Raw genomic sequence first — 16520 nt, 5'->3', positions numbered from 1 at the left:
TCCAGTCAAGGTATCTGCTTGTTTATTTTCAAACATACTATATTATGCCGAGGTCTTGATATTCTCATACATCATAGACAATGTTCAATATATGTACTCTGCTCTTTAGTCCAGTAAATCCATCGCTCAAGGACTCCGGCTCTGATAGAACGAGCTACCGTCTCATCTTTCCAACCCATCATCTCAAATCTCGTCGTCCACATCTCTGTCCAGTCTATACCAATCATAAAACCACATCGTGCTTGGTGCTTTCGCTCCGCAGCCTCGAGGGTTCCTATAGTACAGCCAGTGCAAAAAGTAGCTTCCAAGAGTCAAAGTAAACAGAAAGAAAAGGGGAGAGGTTTGTGTATGTTCTTGCGTTGCTCTGTGATCTTTAAGCCATCGAATAGGCAAAAAGATGTATCGTATCTGAACGCGTAACTGGAGATTAAAAACCCCCATATTCAATCAGGGTTCCGCTGCGAAGCAACGTGAGGAGAGTCATTTATGCTTTGTTCATCTGTGTAGTCTACACTTCATCGTACATGTTGTCATACAGCTGGAGCTGCTTCGTCAATCCTTTTAGCACGCTGCCGCCTCCGTCTCTAGTGCCGTCATAAGCTCTTTAGTCGTAAATCTTTTACTCAGCGCCCTTGACATCCATCTCGCGGATCTGCCACTCGCCGTCAACCCACGCCTGCTTCTCTCCAAGGAAAGCCACTCGGCCTTCACCCTTGGCCAGTCCGTCAACAAGGTAACGCTGCGCAGCCTCGCGAACCTGATCCTTGGTAACATCCAGAAACTGCTCTCGCTTCTTCTGCTTCATCTCTTCGGTGATGCCCGAGAGGAAACGGCCCATGCCCTCCTGGTTCACAGACTTGGGCGCATCGACTCCTTGGAACACAGAGATCTTGGCCTCCTCCAAATCGCGGTCTGACCACTTCTTATCGACAGCCCATTGGCCAGCATTTCGCATGATGCTGAGGGTGTTCTGGGGGTTGGGATCCCGGTAAGAGTAGAAGCCGAAGAGGCCGTCCAAGGCTCGAGAGTAAGCACCGCCACCGTATGCGCCACCCTTCTCACGGATCTCATGATGAAGATGCTTGTGTGTGAGGAGCTGGGACAGAATTTGAAGAGGTGCACCCTCTGCCGATGTGTATGAGGTGGTCGGTAGTGATAATCCACCATAGTAGACTTGGTAAGGTAGAGGGTAGAAGGTCTTGCTATCCTTGGGAAGCTGTCGGGGCGAAGGGTTCTTCAAGTTCAAGGGGTCACGAGAAAGGTTGCCCACAAAGTTCTGCAGCGAAGCCCCGTTTGCCGCAACGCTCTCCGAGCCACAAGTGATCGCGGTGCGGAGATTTCCACCGACAAGTGCAAGGTTCTGAATCTGCTTTAGCTTAGAGATGACGTCCTCAAGCTTATCAGTCTCAGGGCGGCTGGCCAGCGAAGTCACCAGCTGCACTTGTGAAAGACCAGACACTTGCTGTCGCAACCACGCAGATCGGGTGAGACCAGACTCTGCGCTTCCCATGGCAAATCTGTGTCCGGTTGATGCAATGTCATTAACAACACCGTCAGCAGAAGCCTGGAGAAGCTGGCGAATTCTAAGGGCAGCTTCAGGACTATCGAAGTCGGTTCCCAAAACGAGTTTCTGGATGATGTCAAACATAACAGGAACGTTGTGGTCCAATGCCATACCAGTAAAGATGATGCCCTCACTGGCAGCATGGAAATCTGTGGGAGATGGTGTGCAGTGGTATCCAACCGAAACGCCGCCAGTCTTAAGCTTGATCAAATCCTCAAGCTGTTCCATGTTCAAGTCCTTGGTACCGAGGCGCATGATGCTGTCAGTGAACAGAGGAACCAACTCACGAAGCTCATCTGGCAAGTTCTCCAGCGTGTTGATAGCACGGAAGTATGTCAAGCCGTTGGTGGGTGCCTCGTGCCATTGGATCTTTGTTCCGTTGGCGTTCTCGTCTCGAACAACAACAGCCTCTTTGCTTCGGGGAATATCCTTGACATGGACAGTTGGCAAGCAACCAAGATCTTCGGTGTTTGTCTTGTTTTGCTCGACCAACAATTCTTGCTCTTGCTTCTCGAAGTGCTTTCGCGCCTTCTCCTCGCTTCCAGCCTCCTTGATCGCCGCCTGGATTCTAGTTGAAAGCCTCTCCTGCTCCTCCTTTACCAAGTCCTCACCATAAGTTGTTGAAGGGGCCATAGTGAAAGTCAGAGTATTATCGTTGAGGAGGTACTTGTCAATAAGACCCTCCAAGTAGTTGCCCTCGGCCATCTTGGCCTGGAAGCCATTGATGGTGTCATTCCATGCCAATGAGTCGAAAGGGTCGACACCGTTGAACCACTTTGGCTTAAGACGGTTCAGCATAGAGAAACCAAAGTTGGCAGTCTTATGCTTCAGCGACAGCTCCAATTGGTGCAGGGAGCCGTCAATCTTGGTCTTGTCGAAACCCTTGTTGCGCGCATCTCGCAAGATTTGCTGAACTTTCTCCTTGAGCTTGGGCACATCACCCTCCTGGACACCAGTCAAGCCAATGGAGAAGATGCCCTTCTTGGCAGAACTGTCATAGCCGGCGTTAGGGCTCCAATCAGCTCCCATACCAGCCTCGATAAGACCACGGTATAGGGGGGAACCGTAACCATCCATCAAAAGAGTGGAAAGAAGAGCCAGAGAAAATGATTCGAGAACATCAGTGGTATCGCCCATAATCCATGAGACGGACGTCTTGTACTGGCGATCTTGATCAACAAGGGGGTCGAGGGGACCGTAGAGGGTCACTTCCTTGGGGCCATTGAGAGTAACTGGCTCATGAACCTGCTTATCGCCTTGAATCTTCTCGAAAGCTTGGAGCTGCGTGTCAACCTGCTTGAGGTGGTCGATCAGGGGCATATCACCATAGGTGAAGACCTTGGCGTTGCTAGGGTGGTAGTGTTCCGCATGGAACTTTTGCAGTTGCTCGTATGTGAGGTCGGTGATCTTCTGGGGATCGCCACCAGAGTTGTTGATATCGGGGAAAATATGATCGTGAAATCGGATATAGTATAGGTAGCCAGCGTCCGACATTTGGCCCTTCATCTCGTTGTACACAACACCCTTGAACACAAGCTTCTTGCTCGCCTCGTCCTCAGCAAGGGGGTTCTCCGGCCCAATTCTCCAGCCCTCCTGGGTAAAGTCGGACTTTTTGAGCAGCGGATGCAACGTTGAGTCCAGATACACAGACATGAGGTTCTTGAAATCTTGCGCGTTGGTTGTTGCGAAGGGGTAGAAGGTGTGATCCGAGGCTGTGAAGGCGTTCATGAAGTTCGATAGCGTTCGTGGCAACATCTTGAAAAAGGGATCTCTAATGGGGTATCTGGAGCTGTTAGTCTTGAATCCTTACATGTGTATGCCAACAAGGCGATTCGTACTTTTCGCTACCGCACAGCGTGGTGTGCTCGAGGATATGAGGAATACCGGTATCATCCGGAGGGTTCGTCTTGAAACCGATTGAGAAGACATTGTTGCTGTCATCACGAGCGATATGGAGATAGTCGGCGCCGGTCTTGTCGTGTTGAAGGTGTAGAGCCGTCAACTCGAGCTCCGGGACGTGCTTGGATCGAACAAGGGTGAAACCGTGGAGCTTCTCGCCAGGTTTTGGGAATTGTGACAGCTCCGTCACGGCCTTGCGAGCGCCAGCAGCGGCGTTGCGAAGCATTGTGGCGTAGGATAACTAAAAGGCAAACCAAAAAAAAAAATATAATGATACAATAAACAAGGAATAAATGTTGTACAGATCGTGGGGACAAGAAATTTATATCAAAGGAGATAAGTAATGTCGTTAAAGAAGCAACGGAGATTTTGCTGCACGTAATGAGCCGAAAAAGTGGAAGGGTTCTGCTTTGTAACCAAACGCTACCTGGGAGGTGCCTTAGTAGATGGAAGGCCCGGTCCAGCCCACGTCAGTTGCCAAGGCTCCATGCCGTAATTGTGGGCGCTCCAGTGGCGCCAGTCAGTGGAAGACCGCTGTGCAATAGTTCAAGCCCACGAAATTTTGCTACAGGCAGTTGGGCTACTAACAGTTACCCCGGACGCCCACACCCACATCTGCTAGTCACCTAGCAGTTGCTAGCAGGCACCACAACGGCCCATGGTAAAACCTAGCCATGCTCCAAGCCTCCATGAGCCCTCCATCCTGTCACATCCCAGAGCGACACCCAGTATCTTCAATGACCAACAAGTCCTGGCTTCTACGTTGTGCGCCTTACATATCTACCACAGGTCGCACCGTCGTCGTTGCTCAGCATTGATAAATATTGCTATTTTCCCACACACAGAATATCGAGGTACGAAGATATTGCCTCCTCCAACCACTCAACGTGCCTCTCTGCGCTGCAAGTGTATTGCATGGTGGTCAATTCTTGCGTGAACCCGACTAACATCGCCCGCTCGTAGCATAGCCGGTACCATACATTGGTTTGCTTTATTGTTTGTCCGTCATCACCATTTCGAAAGTGCCTGCACCTGCGAACATCGACAATCATCCCGCTTCGATGCCCCCGGCTCTTCCTCACCTCGTGACCCCCGCCTGAACGATTGTCGTCCGTTGCCTTGGCCTCCAACTCTGCTCAGTCGGCGATGACTACGGGCCAGTTGGATGCTCATCTAACTAACGGGCACAACGGCCACGCTCATCCACCCGCAACAGCCAAGAAGACCAAAGGAAAGAAAAATATGCCTAATGACGAGGCTTCGCGCCTGCTCCATGCGCGTATATCGCAGCTGGAGCAGGATGCTGCGGGAGAGAAGGATCAAGAGCTAGAGATCGGTGCGTCTGACCTCGCTATCCACAGCGGCGACACTCCAGCAAACCTAGAACGATGTATACTGATACGTGGACGCTACAGAACGTGAAGTTAAGAGGGCGAATCGAGATCTTCTTCAGCAGGTTTGTAAGATGGACAATATGCAGAAAATCGATCACCTTACGAAGAGATCCAGCGAGCTCCTCGCCGACATGCGACGACTGGAGCGTGAGAATCAGAAGAACAAGCGACGTGGAGATAACCTGCAGAAGGAGAGAGATGCAAGCCGAACCGAACTGAGCAAGACCGTGGGTTTGAAGGAGAAGCTAGAGAAACTTTGCAGGGAATTGCAGCGCGATAACAATAAGATGAAGGTTTGTGGCGAGGTGGTCTGCAACGCAACGTGGCTAACCTTATAAATGTCAGAACGAGAACAAAGAACTTCAGACAACTCAGAAGCGTAACAATACACACTGGGACGAGAAGTACGCCACTCTATTATCGAAACTTGAAGGGTACCAAGAAGAAAAGGATACGCCAAAGAAACAAGTTGTAGACATGGAAGTCGACGAACTGTAAGGCTCTTGATGATATTCGAAGCTTGCCCGCCCGCTAACCCTCGTTCTGCAGATTCCGGGTCCGCTTCAAGTCCTTTATCGAGCAATACGAGCTACGAGAGCTGCATTTCCACTCGCTAATGCGTACCAAAGAACTCGAGGTCCAATACCACATGGCGCGATACGAGAGAGAAAAGAAAAACGCCGAAGCCGAGTCAACCAAGGCTCGACACCTCCAAGGTCAAGTCCAAGCTTTTACCAAGACCGAAACTGAGCTTAGAAATCAACTCAATGTGTACGTCGATAAGTTCAAACAGGTGAGTGGGCACGAGCGGGATAGTTCGGCCTGTTGACTAAGCGCACAGCAGGTAGAGGATACCTTGAACAACAGCAATGACTTATTTTTATCGTTTCGCAAGGAGATGGAGGACATGTCTAAGAAAGGCAAGCGATTAGAGAAGGAGAACGAGGCCTTGAAGCGACAAAAAGAAGCGACAGCTGCCAACATCATCCGCATGGCCGAAGAACGGCAGGACTGGAAGAAGAAGACAGAATCCGCCGAGAAGAAGACCGAGAAGCTCAGGAGCATCATCCAGCAGATGCAACAGCAGGGCCGCAAGGTGCCACCCGGCATGGTCAACACTGTCGAGAGCGGTTACTCGGATAGCCATGGAGGACACGAGGGCGACGAAAGCGATTACTCCGATGAAGAGGGCGAAGAAGAAGAAGAGCTAAGCGAGTTCGACGATGATACAGAGGAAGAAACACAAGGCAACGATCAAGCGACGCCAGTAGCATATGGTCCTGAGCGTCCTCCTCAGCCAGTTACCTCGGCCGCAACAAACGGGCACTAGGAGGCCAATCAGGAAGGGACCCAAGCTGCAGCCAAAACTAGGGATGGACAGCCAGCAGATGACTCGGACATAATAGCTGAGGACCTGGCCTTTATGAACGAGTACATCAGAGGTATGTCACGTGTGGAGCTCGATCAACTTATCGAAGCAATGGTTCACTACTTCGAGGGACAAGCGAATGGTGACTAGTTGGCTATTCGGTTGGGTTACTTGCTAGATGCTTTTGTTTCGTTTTGCTGTTGCATGTAGGAAGTATTGTCGTAGCTTGGCATTATTCAACTTGGACGTTCTCGCTCTACTTGAAGCCATGTGCAAAGTGAGACATGTGTGAAGTCGGCGATTGTACCAGATTAAACTCGTGAGACACGACAATTGGGTCAATTGAGTAATGCAAGTCGTCAACGTCATTCTTCTAGAGTACGGTGCTACTAAAAAATACATCACTTGTGCTGTATTCGTGTTGTAATTGCTGGGTGACAGTGACAGGGGAATCGGGACGTCGGGGAATATCACTCCCGGCGTGCGTTAGGCCAGATCTACGCATCCCACTTTGATAAGCCGCGCAACGGGGGTCGCATAGCTTCCATCTTACAACTACAATCCAAGGTATACGGTTCATCAACAACACCGCAACCATGGATTTTCTTCAGGTATGTTGGCATTGTCTGATACAACACAAAACGCTCTCTGTGCTATGATGAGTCTTTAAATAATCAATGGATACTAACTCCTCACAGCGCCTCGCGCGCTTCCTCGATCGCCCGCTCTTCCCATGGAAGAAGCTCATCATGGGCTTCTCAGTCGGCCAATACCTCTTCGAATCGTTCCTCACCCTCCGTCAATACCGTGTCCTCCAGAAAACCAGTCCCCCCGCCGTCCTCTCCAAGGAAGTCTCCCAGGAAGTCTTTGACAAGTCGCAGGCCTATGGCCGCGCCAAGGCAAAGTTCGAAATCATCAATGGTCTCTACTCTCAGGTTCAAAACATCGCCTTCATGCACTTCGACGTCCTCCCCAAGCTTTGGTCCTGGACCGGTGATCTTCTTCTCAAATGGGCACCTGCGCGCTTCACCGGCGAAATCAGCCATACCATTGTCTTCGTCTTAACGTTTACCGTCATCAGCCAGCTTCTTCGTCTCCCCTCTTCGATCTACCAGACATTTGTGCTCGAGGAGAAGTTCGGTTTCAACAAGCAGACGCCCAAGCTCTTTATCACTGATATGGTCAAGACCCAGGCCCTCACCTTGGTCCTCGCACCTCCTTTCCTCGCTGGTTTCCTCAAGATCATCCAGAAGACTGGCAACCAGTTTTTCTACTACCTGTGGCTCTTCTTCATTGCTCTCCAGGTCTTCATGATCACCATCTACCCCGTCGCTATCCTGCCTCTGTTCAACAAGCTGTCTCCTCTCGAGGACGGTGAGCTCAAGACCAAGGTTGAATCTCTTGCCGCGAGCCTCAAGTTCCCTCTGCACGAGCTCTACGTCATTGATGGAAGCAAGCGAAGCGCCCACTCCAACGCCTATTTCTTTGGTCTTCCCTGGAAGAAGCACATTGTGATCTACGATACCCTGATTGAGAAGAGCGAGCCTGAGGAGGTCGTTGCTGTTCTTGCGCACGAGTTGGGTCACTGGAAGCTTGGTCACACTACCAGTCTCTTTGGTATCTCTCAGGTAAGAACATGAAACTTATATGAATCAACTACACAAACTAACAATATTTTAGGCCCACTCCTTCTACATCTTCACTCTCTTCTCTGTCTTCATCAACAACCACTCTTTGTACTCATCTTTTGGTTTCCTCAAAGAGCACCCCATTATTATCGGCTTCATCCTCTTCTCTGATGCTCTTGCCCCTATGGATCTCATCATCAACCTGCTTATGCACATTGTCAGCCGCAAGTTCGAGTTCCAGGCCGATGCATTTGCCAAGAGCCTGGGCTACCCTGAGCAACTTGCCCGCTCCCTCCTTAAGCTCCAGATTCAGAACCTTAGCACTATGGACGCCGACTGGATGTATGCCAGCTACCATTTCTCCCACCCTCACCTGTCTGAGCGACTCAACGCCCTTGGCTGGAAGGGGTCCGAGGGTGTTACCGAAGGCGTCTCTGACAAGTCTCTTGATAACGAGAAGGAGGGTGTCGTCAAGGCGAGTGGACGCGATGAGTTGTAAACCTAGAAAAATGGAGCGCAACATTTAGAAGAGATTTTGTAATGGGTTTCGATTAAGACTATTGGAATCAGAAAATGGCCGGGATGGAGCTGGTTATCTAGAAAGGATTGGCCACCCTTAGACACAATATAGATCCAGACTCAGTGTATAATAGAACTTATTGCTTTTTATCGCATCGTTATGCTTCTAAATCTGGCATTGCTACCGATATATTCTTGAGGGACTCAAGTCTACCTAAGCGCCATTTACCTTGATTCGTTTTATTCGTTATCTAATCATCGGATTCATCAGAATCGTAGGACCCTTCTGAGCCTTCTAGTTCGTCATCTTCTTCGGACGACTCTTCTTCCTCGCCATCCTCGGGCTTCAGACCATAATCATCATGGAAGTAGCTGAGCTCGTGTGTCTGGACCTTGTAGCCCATCTCCTTGAACGAAGCCTCCATACCCTACGAGAAGTTAGTAAAAGTCAAAAGTCGAATATGGGAAACACGAACCTCTTGCATAATCTTAGCGGCAGTGACAACGATGTTGCTCTTGCCAGGCTCGAAACATGGCAGGACAGTCTCGCGCAGAGCAGTCTTGATCTCTTCAACGGTGACAGCTCGCACACGTCGCAGCACTTCCTTGTCCCAGTCATTGGGCAAACCACGTACAACGCCTTGCACAAAGTTTTGCTGGGCGGCACTAGGCATCGTAGATTGCTCATCAGCAAACATGACAACAATCTGGCTGATGGTACCTTCAAGTAGATGATGGTCGATCGCAACCGAACCGTCAGCGATCTTGCTGATGGCCTCCTTGGAAGCCTTGATGGCCTTGTAGGCGTCGGGCGAGCGGTACACGTTGTACGAGATGATACCAGAGTTGATATCTCTAGAAAAGTAAACGCCGTACGCGTATCCAGCACCTCGAACCGCGTTCCAAAGAGGGCCTTCGGCGGCTTCCAGATAGCCAATAGCGACCATGATGGAGGCAAGACGGGGATCGGTATATGAGGCCATGCCCTGGGCTGTTGAGACAGAGTAAGAACTCTCAAGGGTAGTCATGGGAACAATGACTGCGCCAACCGAACCAGGGTTTCGACCTTCGTCATTGAGAAGGCTCACAGGCTTGGGAATATCGATCATGTTTTCAGAAACGGTCAAGGACTTGGAAAGGGTATCCCAGGTAGTCAAAGGGTCGGGGAGAGTGGCAAGGTTGGCCGTGACAAGGAAACGGAGGTTCTGGAAGGTGAAGAGCGAGTCTCGGATCGTGTTGAACCAACCGACAACCTTTTCAGGCTCCTTCTCAAGAAGCTTTTTGAGTCTCTTCAAGTACACTGCACGAACAAGTACACGCTTGGCCACAGCCAGCGATGATTTCTCCATGTGGAAAGCCGCGCTGACCTCACTGGCCATGGACTTACCGTCACGCTTGGACTCAGGGATGTCAGCAAGAGCCTTGGTGACGCTAGCCTTGAGACGCTGAGGGTCGAAAATGGAGTCGAACATCATGGTACGGATCCATTCAACTGCTGCAGAATATTTCTCGGGCTCAACCTGGAACTGGATCATGATGCCGTCTGGATCGCCGAGGTAGCGGGCAGAGTTGAGGGCATAACTGATAGTGTCTCTCTCAAGCTCCATAACGACCTGCTCAAAGCCGACCTGCTTACCATCACGCATGATGTGCGTGTTGAAGAAGTTGTCACTGAAGATGGGCATCAGAGGCTTAAGCTCATTAGGGACCTGAGAGGTACCAATGTGGATAGAAATATGAACAAAGTTGGTGGGAACATCCTCGAATTGGATGAATAATGGAAGCTTGCCTTGGGTCGTACCGTCAATGAGCTTCTGTGCAGATCCACTACCCAAGCCAACTGAACGGGCATGCCCAGAGCGAGCAGTATCCGACTCAATGAAGTGGATAGAGTCGGTACCAGGAACGCTCCAACGATCGACTACTTCGGCAGGGATGGGCTCGTCGTTCTTCTTCTTGGCCTCTTCGAGACGCTTGGCAAGCTTCTCGAGACCATCAGTGCCCAAGTCTTCCTTACGCTTAGCGATGCGAGCCTCCTCGTCCTTCTTCATCTTGGTAGCAAGTTCGTTGGAAGGCTTGCCGAGGATAGAGATATGAGGGGCATCGGCCATCCACTTGCTAAGGAAATCTCGCCATTGCTTGTCCGACCACTTCTCCAAAACATCATACTCCTCCAGGTTTTGCAGATCTGCAAGCGTAGATCCATCCCGCTTACCGAAAAGGTAGTCAGTGATGATGTTTGTTGCGTAGAAAGACTCGGATGTCTCAGCATGGTACTTGACCTGGCGCCTCTCGCGACGGATGCACTCCCTCATATAATCCATGTCGATGGGCTTGGAAGCTACCTCCTTGAGTAGCTCGATAAGTCGCTTTTCGACAAACTCGAGTTTCTCAGTGGCGACACCTGTTGGCTGCAGCCAAATAACTGAGTTGGGTCGAGGGTCCGTCCAGTAAGAGACCGAGCTCGCAAGCTCCTCCTTCTCAACCATGACATTCTCCAGGATAGAGACGGAAGATCCGCAAAGATATGTGAGGAGAACATTCAGGGCAGAAGAGTTGATAAGGTCGATGCAGTCGGGACCAAAGAAGCCAACGAGAATCTCACCAACAGACTCGTCCTCCTCGGGAAACTCTGCGGTAACGATCTTGGTTTCGTTAATCTTTGGGGGTGAAGCAGAGTCAATCCAGGGTCTACAAATTGTTAGTAAAAGTCCCTTTGACGATTCGCAAATGGCCTACCTCTGGAATGGAGTATCGAGAGAAGGAATGTCATCCTTGATGGACTCTTCAAACTTGTCAAGAATCTGAAGAAGTTCATCCTGGTTGACCTCTCCGACAAGAACCAGACACAAGTTTCGTGGCTGATACATATCTCGGTGAAATTGTCGAATACGTTCGGGAGTGAGAACCCGGAGGGCATCGGTCATACCACCAGTCTCGTACCGGAAACCAACGTTCTCGGGATAGAGGAGACGGCGAGCCTTGAGGTCCATGATCTCAGAACTGCGGAATTGAACAGCTTGCATCTCGGAATAGACAACTCCAGCATCGTTGCCTTCACCATCAATGTGCCAGACTTCGGTCACAATACCCTCATCTGTGATGGTGGGCAAGATGACATGCTCGAGGTAGACGGGAAGGATTTGAGCGAAACCATCCCAACCAGCGGTTTCGAGAGTGTACGCGGTGTGATCCGTGGCGGTCCAGGCGTTGGTGTGAGAGTAGGCTCGAGAAGACAGCTTGTCGAGCAGACCCTTGTACTGGTAGCTCTTGGAACCCATGAAGACAAGATGCTCAAGGGTGTGAGGAGCACCTGAATCGTCAAAGATCTCAGTGGCTAGGGTGAAGTAGCCATTGAGCTTGGGGCCCTTTCGATCGGCGACAACAACTTGCATACCACTGCGGTCTGATACATATTGAGTGATTGTACAAGGAGCATAGTCCGTCTTGAAGCTTTGAATCTTGCGAAAATGCGACGGTGCCGACATCTTGAAGTGCTTGAGGCCTGTGAGGCTCCAAAATGAACTTTTCAAGTCAGTATGTGAGAGCAATAATGGAGATGAGAAAGCATGGGCTTGTAGAAGAAGTTGACGTTGATGGGTGGTAGGGTAAGGCATAGGGATAAAGCCCATACAAAAGGAAACTGTAAGTGACAAAACGAATGGAAACTGTAACTGACTCAATACTTGTGGCTGCAAGAGGAAAGCTTGAGGTAATCAAATAAGCGGCAATACTAAGCAGGGCAACTATCACGGCAACAACATATTGAGAAGAGGAAGATTTGGGTGACATCACGACTGAGGAAGTACTTTGACGATATTGATTGTTCCCAAGTCGGATACAAGACAGCCTATAGCTATAGAAAGCTTGGCATGAGCTGCATTAAACGAAAAGAAAAGAAAAGAAATGACAAGGATTTCAAGAGACTTCCTGAAGGGGAGTGGGCAAAGCTGCTTTGATATACTTCTTCTCGTATAGAGTTGTTACACCCAACGGAGAGAAAAAGACCCCGCCATTGGAAAAGTCATTGAGGAAGAGAGAGGAAACGGGATGAAGAAACAAGGCAGACAAGGCAGAAGCTGACCAGAGTGCGTGGCACAGAATGGATGCAGTCAGCTTCCAGGTGCAATAAGATACTTTCACTCACCTTCGAAGAATTGTTGCGGTTGGTAATGAATGTAGTGTTGCTGCAAGTGGGAGCAAGAGAAAGCCCAACGAGCTGCGCGATGAGGGGTCCAATCAATTCAGCTGAGAATGGGCCTAACGTGAAAATTACCCCGCTATCAAGGCAGCACAGCGCTTGGTCTCGGTGTAATCAACAACCACAATGGAACTCACAGGGTCAGCTTGACGATGTATAAGAGGAGACTTGATTAGATCCAGAGTGTAGAGGGGGGACTTTATATATCTACTAAAGTCAATAAAAAGCAAACAAACATAATGACAACCAACCTGTCTTAATAGGTTAGTAATTGCTAGTAATAACACATGAAAGATATACCAACTACCTCCTTCCAGTTACTGAGTAGGGCCTCATGAAAGCAGCACAAACACAAGCCAGACGGCTATCATGCATTCTCAACCCCGTCAGGCACGGTCCTTGTAACATTCTTCCTTCCTATTCATCATCATAGAACAATGCAATCCAGAGGTGGGCTTCAAGAACAATAGCAGGTACCAACCAAAGATGGCCTGGGCTCACTGTTGATTGGCTGTACAGCCGCTAAGCGCTTGGACCAGCACGCAAGCCACGATGTGGGAAAATGGCAGGTGCGCGGGCGTACCACGCTTTGGGATTGGAAGGGAAGCTGTAGTGCTGTCATGACGGCACTGGAAACTTGCCAGCTTGTGGCTGCTGATCTACTCCTACAACTTGCGACAAACACCACCAACAGCTCACAATCGCATTCAACCCAATCATGCGAATATCGGTATTCTGCCTCGGAATCTGAATTAAATGATTAATTCCTTTGCAAAGGACGGACGAATGAAGAATATACCAAGCTAGAGTCACCGATATTTCAGAAGCTGCCGTACTGCGCATACTATACACGTATAGCTTCACCACACGATCCATTCTCCCAACGACCATCCTGATCAACCCCATACAATGGCCGCGGTAACAGAAAACACCCCCCAGCAATTGAGCGACGCGCTTGTCGCCTTTGCACTCGAAGGCCGCTTTCCCGATGATATCTCCGTCCTCCCTCCTGTTTCCGAAACCGACCTACAACCTGCGATCCAGGCTCTAGCAGAAGCCAAGCAAGGGCTGGAGGTAATATTTCCGTTATAAACGAATAGTCATCAACTATGATGCTCACGACGCCTACAGGCCGAGCTACACACCATCAACCAAGAGACAAAACAAGATGTCGACTCGTGGGTACGGAATTCAAAGACCTTGCAGGAGGACATTTTCCGCTCAAAAGCAATGGCCAACGAGATTGAACGGCAATCTGAGGCTCCCGATGTCTCTGGGGAAGCTGCGGAAGACGCAGAAGAGAAGGCAGAGTTTCTAAATCGTGAAGTTCAGTACAGTCAACAACTTCATGGCGTGTTGCAAAGTATCAAGAGCGTTCATCGGCTCTTAAGTGAGGTGGAGACTGCTAAGAATGAACGTCGCATCATAGATTCTTTGCGACTTCTTGAGAGTATGTTGCCACAGCTTCCAGCCCGATATGTTGCTAATCATTAAACAGAATCGTGGGAAGCGATTGATCAAATAGGTGTCAGCAAGTCTTGTCGAGTGATGAAGCTTTTAGATCTGCGGAGTTTCGAGCTCAAATCCGCTGTCCATGAGGTTTTCGATCATATTTGGAAGACACTAATCCATGCCGATATTGAGACTCGCCAATTTGCTGTGTACGACGCTGTCAAGGGTATGGATATCGGCGATATACCGCAAAGTACAACCGCTAACAAGTCTTAGACGAGCAAGTGAGTCTCGCTGACGCTGTAATTGGTCTTCAAGCCTATAAAGAGGTTGATGAGCGTATGGAACAGCTATGGCGAAACGTAGATGCTGCAATCATATCTCCTCGCATGGATATCAGGAACGACACTTTCCCCTCGATACAAGCCGATGAGGATGTTCTTAAATTATCTGTCGAAGCGTCAAGATCAGTCGACGCTCTACTTGCTGACTTGGAAACAGCATTCGCTTTCCTCGCTCGAAAACTGCCCTCTACTCTTCTGCCACCACTTGGCAACTTCATGATGGCCGACGTAATACCCAAACTGATTGGAGAGTGGCTGGTTCCAGCTGTGCCCTCGTCGCTCAAGGAGATGGACAACTTCCAAGCAATGATCAAAAGGGCCCAGGAGTTTTGTCAATCACTCACTGATAATGGATATACCGGTTTTGCGGATCTGCAGAATTGGGTTGATAATGCACCATCAATATGGCTAGGGAAATGTCGAGAGACAACTCTCGATTCTGTTCGATCCAAGCTACTTGATGGCATTGGCGAGTCCAAGCAGGTCGAAAAGGTCGAGAAGCAGATGGTATCGATCGCAGAAGGCAAAAAGATAACCAAGACACCAGGAGGGGCTGGCGCAACTGCCGAAACCGCTGATTGGGGTGCTGATTGGGGCGATGCATGGGACGAAGACAACGAGCCGCCCAGAGACGAGAGCAAGCCCACGACGAAGGAACCAGATTCTACCAAGGCTGATGAAGATGATGGCGCAGATGCGTGGGGTTGGGACGAGGAAGACACTACTGCTGAAGCTCAAGACACCAAACAAACTGCCGGGAAGGACGATGAGGACGATAGTGCTGCTGCTTGGGGCTGGGGTGATGAAGACACTGCTCAAGCACCAGAACAAGCCCCGGCAACAAGAAGCAAGATTCCACAGGCTCAAGAAGAAACTCGAGAGCTTGTTTTGAAGGAAATTTACAGCGTTTCGTCTATGCCCGAGCCAGTTCTCGAGCTTATCTACGCTATTCTGGAGGACGGTGCTGCATTGACAAGGGACGATGTTGAGTATGCGCCAGTTGCAGCCACAGCCCCTGGACTCTTCGGTTTACCCACGTTCGCTTTGGCATTGTTCAGAGCCATCTCGCCATACTACTACTCTCTTAGCGAAGGGGGCAACATGTGAGGATATTGAATGTCAGTTGAAAGCATTACTAACTTCAAGCAGGTTCTTATACAACGACGCTATGTATCTTGCAGAGAGACTCTCTGAGTTTGCTGATGCTTGGAAGAAGCGCGAAGACCTGACCCCCAGAGCCCGGAATATGTTGCGACTTGACAACGACATCAAGAGCCTACAGAGCTTTGCCAATCGCAGTTACGCCAACGAGATGAACATCCAGAAAACTATCCTTCGCGATTTTCTCGGTGGAGCTCAAAGTTTGATGCAGCAGGACGAAATGGAGTCTTGCGTAGAGTTAGCTACAGGGCGCATTCGCGCGATGGCTTCTGTCTGGAAATCCATCCTGGCTCGTTCAGTTTGGACGCAGGCCTTAGGTTCTCTGGCTGATGCTGTCGCAACCAAGCTGATAACAGACGTGCTTGAGATGTCATCTATTGGCCAGGATGAGGCCTACAATATCGCAAAGGTCATCGCTGCTGCAACAGAGCTTGATGACCTCTTCTTGCCTAGCGTTTTAACAGGTACTGCAAGTGCAGAGGGTGAGGTCCCCCAAACAGCTCAGTACGCACCCAGCTGGCTTCGTCTTAAGTATTTGAGCGAAGTACTTCAAAGTAATCTTAATGAGGTGCGCTACCTATGGTTTGAGAGCGAGTTGAGCCTTTACTTTACTGCTTCAGAAGTCATTGACCTCATCGAGGCTAGCTTTGAAGCGAACCCGCGAACGAGGGATACAATTCGGGAGATTCAGTCCAAGCCTGCTCCTGTAGCTGAGCGGTGATGATGACTTTCATAGAAGAGTTGGATATTATGACATAAAAAAATCATCCTCATTTAAAATTACAGACAATAAAAGCCCAAACCCATTCCAACCGACCCATTCATTGAAAACATATGAGGAACGCTCATCGCTCTTTGGCACGTAACATAGAACGCAACCTGCTCAAGACAAGAACAGAAACCCACACTCTAGATAAGGTAAGCGAACGTATCACTCATTGCCACGTTCAGTCGTTCAATGTGATATCATTTGTGTTGTTTATGATGAC

General features: G+C 49.7%; 5 protein-coding genes across 5 annotated transcripts; 3 read left to right on the top strand and 2 right to left on the bottom strand.

Moving 5' to 3' along the window:
- Nucleotides 1-472: 472 nt before the first annotated feature.
- FGSG_05902 (presequence protease) lies at nucleotides 473-3822 on the bottom strand. Its single transcript, XM_011326209.1, has 2 exons — nucleotides 3403-3822; nucleotides 473-3347 (listed from the first exon to the last, which is right to left on the bottom strand). Exons 1-2 carry the CDS (start codon nucleotides 3687-3689, stop codon nucleotides 620-622), a joined length of 3015 nt encoding a protein of 1004 aa, XP_011324511.1. The 5' UTR covers nucleotides 3690-3822; the 3' UTR covers nucleotides 473-619.
- A 787-nt stretch (nucleotides 3823-4609) lies between these two features.
- On the top strand, nucleotides 4610-6187 carry FGSG_12840 (uncharacterized protein; the record flags this gene model as incomplete). The annotated part of the gene is made up of 5 exons (XM_011326208.1): nucleotides 4610-4799; nucleotides 4879-5150; nucleotides 5203-5351; nucleotides 5407-5650; nucleotides 5699-6187. 5 exons carry the CDS (start codon nucleotides 4610-4612, stop codon nucleotides 6185-6187), a joined length of 1344 nt encoding a protein of 447 aa, XP_011324510.1.
- A 603-nt stretch (nucleotides 6188-6790) lies between these two features.
- On the top strand, nucleotides 6791-8487 carry FGSG_12839 (uncharacterized protein). The gene is made up of 3 exons (XM_011326207.1): nucleotides 6791-6837; nucleotides 6925-7854; nucleotides 7907-8487. Exons 1-3 carry the CDS (start codon nucleotides 6823-6825, stop codon nucleotides 8351-8353), a joined length of 1392 nt encoding a protein of 463 aa, XP_011324509.1. The 5' UTR covers nucleotides 6791-6822; the 3' UTR covers nucleotides 8354-8487.
- A 137-nt stretch (nucleotides 8488-8624) lies between these two features.
- Nucleotides 8625-11861, bottom strand: FGSG_05900 (uncharacterized protein; the record flags this gene model as incomplete). The annotated part of the gene is made up of 3 exons (XM_011326206.1): nucleotides 8625-8801; nucleotides 8850-11064; nucleotides 11113-11861. The coding sequence occupies 3 exons, from the start codon at nucleotides 11859-11861 to the stop codon at nucleotides 8625-8627; spliced, it is 3141 nt and encodes a 1046-aa protein (XP_011324508.1).
- Nucleotides 11862-13011: 1150 nt separating this feature from the next.
- Nucleotides 13012-16252, top strand: FGSG_05899 (uncharacterized protein; the record flags this gene model as incomplete). Its single annotated transcript, XM_011326205.1, has 7 exons — nucleotides 13012-13024; nucleotides 13094-13143; nucleotides 13433-13648; nucleotides 13706-14024; nucleotides 14073-14279; nucleotides 14345-15473; nucleotides 15520-16252. The coding sequence occupies 7 exons, from the start codon at nucleotides 13012-13014 to the stop codon at nucleotides 16250-16252; spliced, it is 2667 nt and encodes an 888-aa protein (XP_011324507.1).
- Nucleotides 16253-16520: the final 268 nt, after the last annotated feature.

Source organism: Fusarium graminearum, chromosome 3 (genome assembly GCF_000240135.3).
Source record: "Fusarium graminearum PH-1 chromosome 3, whole genome shotgun sequence".
Lineage (NCBI taxonomy): Eukaryota > Fungi > Ascomycota > Sordariomycetes > Hypocreales > Nectriaceae > Fusarium > Fusarium graminearum.
Note: the sequence above shows the minus strand (reverse complement) of the source record. Positions and strands in the feature narration are given on the sequence as shown.

Excerpts from the sequence above, each read along its gene's own strand:
- FGSG_05902 (XM_011326209.1), bottom strand. The coding sequence starts at position 3,689 with ATGCTTCGCAACGCCGCTGCTGGCGCTCGCAAGGCCGTGACGGAGCTG. Across the intron at positions 3,348-3,402 it reads ACGCTGTGCGGTAGCGAAAA|ATACCCCATTAGAGATCCCT; the intron begins GTACGAATCGCC and ends TAACAGCTCCAG.
- FGSG_12839 (XM_011326207.1), top strand. Across the intron at positions 7,855-7,906 it reads GTCTCTTTGGTATCTCTCAG|GCCCACTCCTTCTACATCTT; the intron begins GTAAGAACATGA and ends ACAATATTTTAG.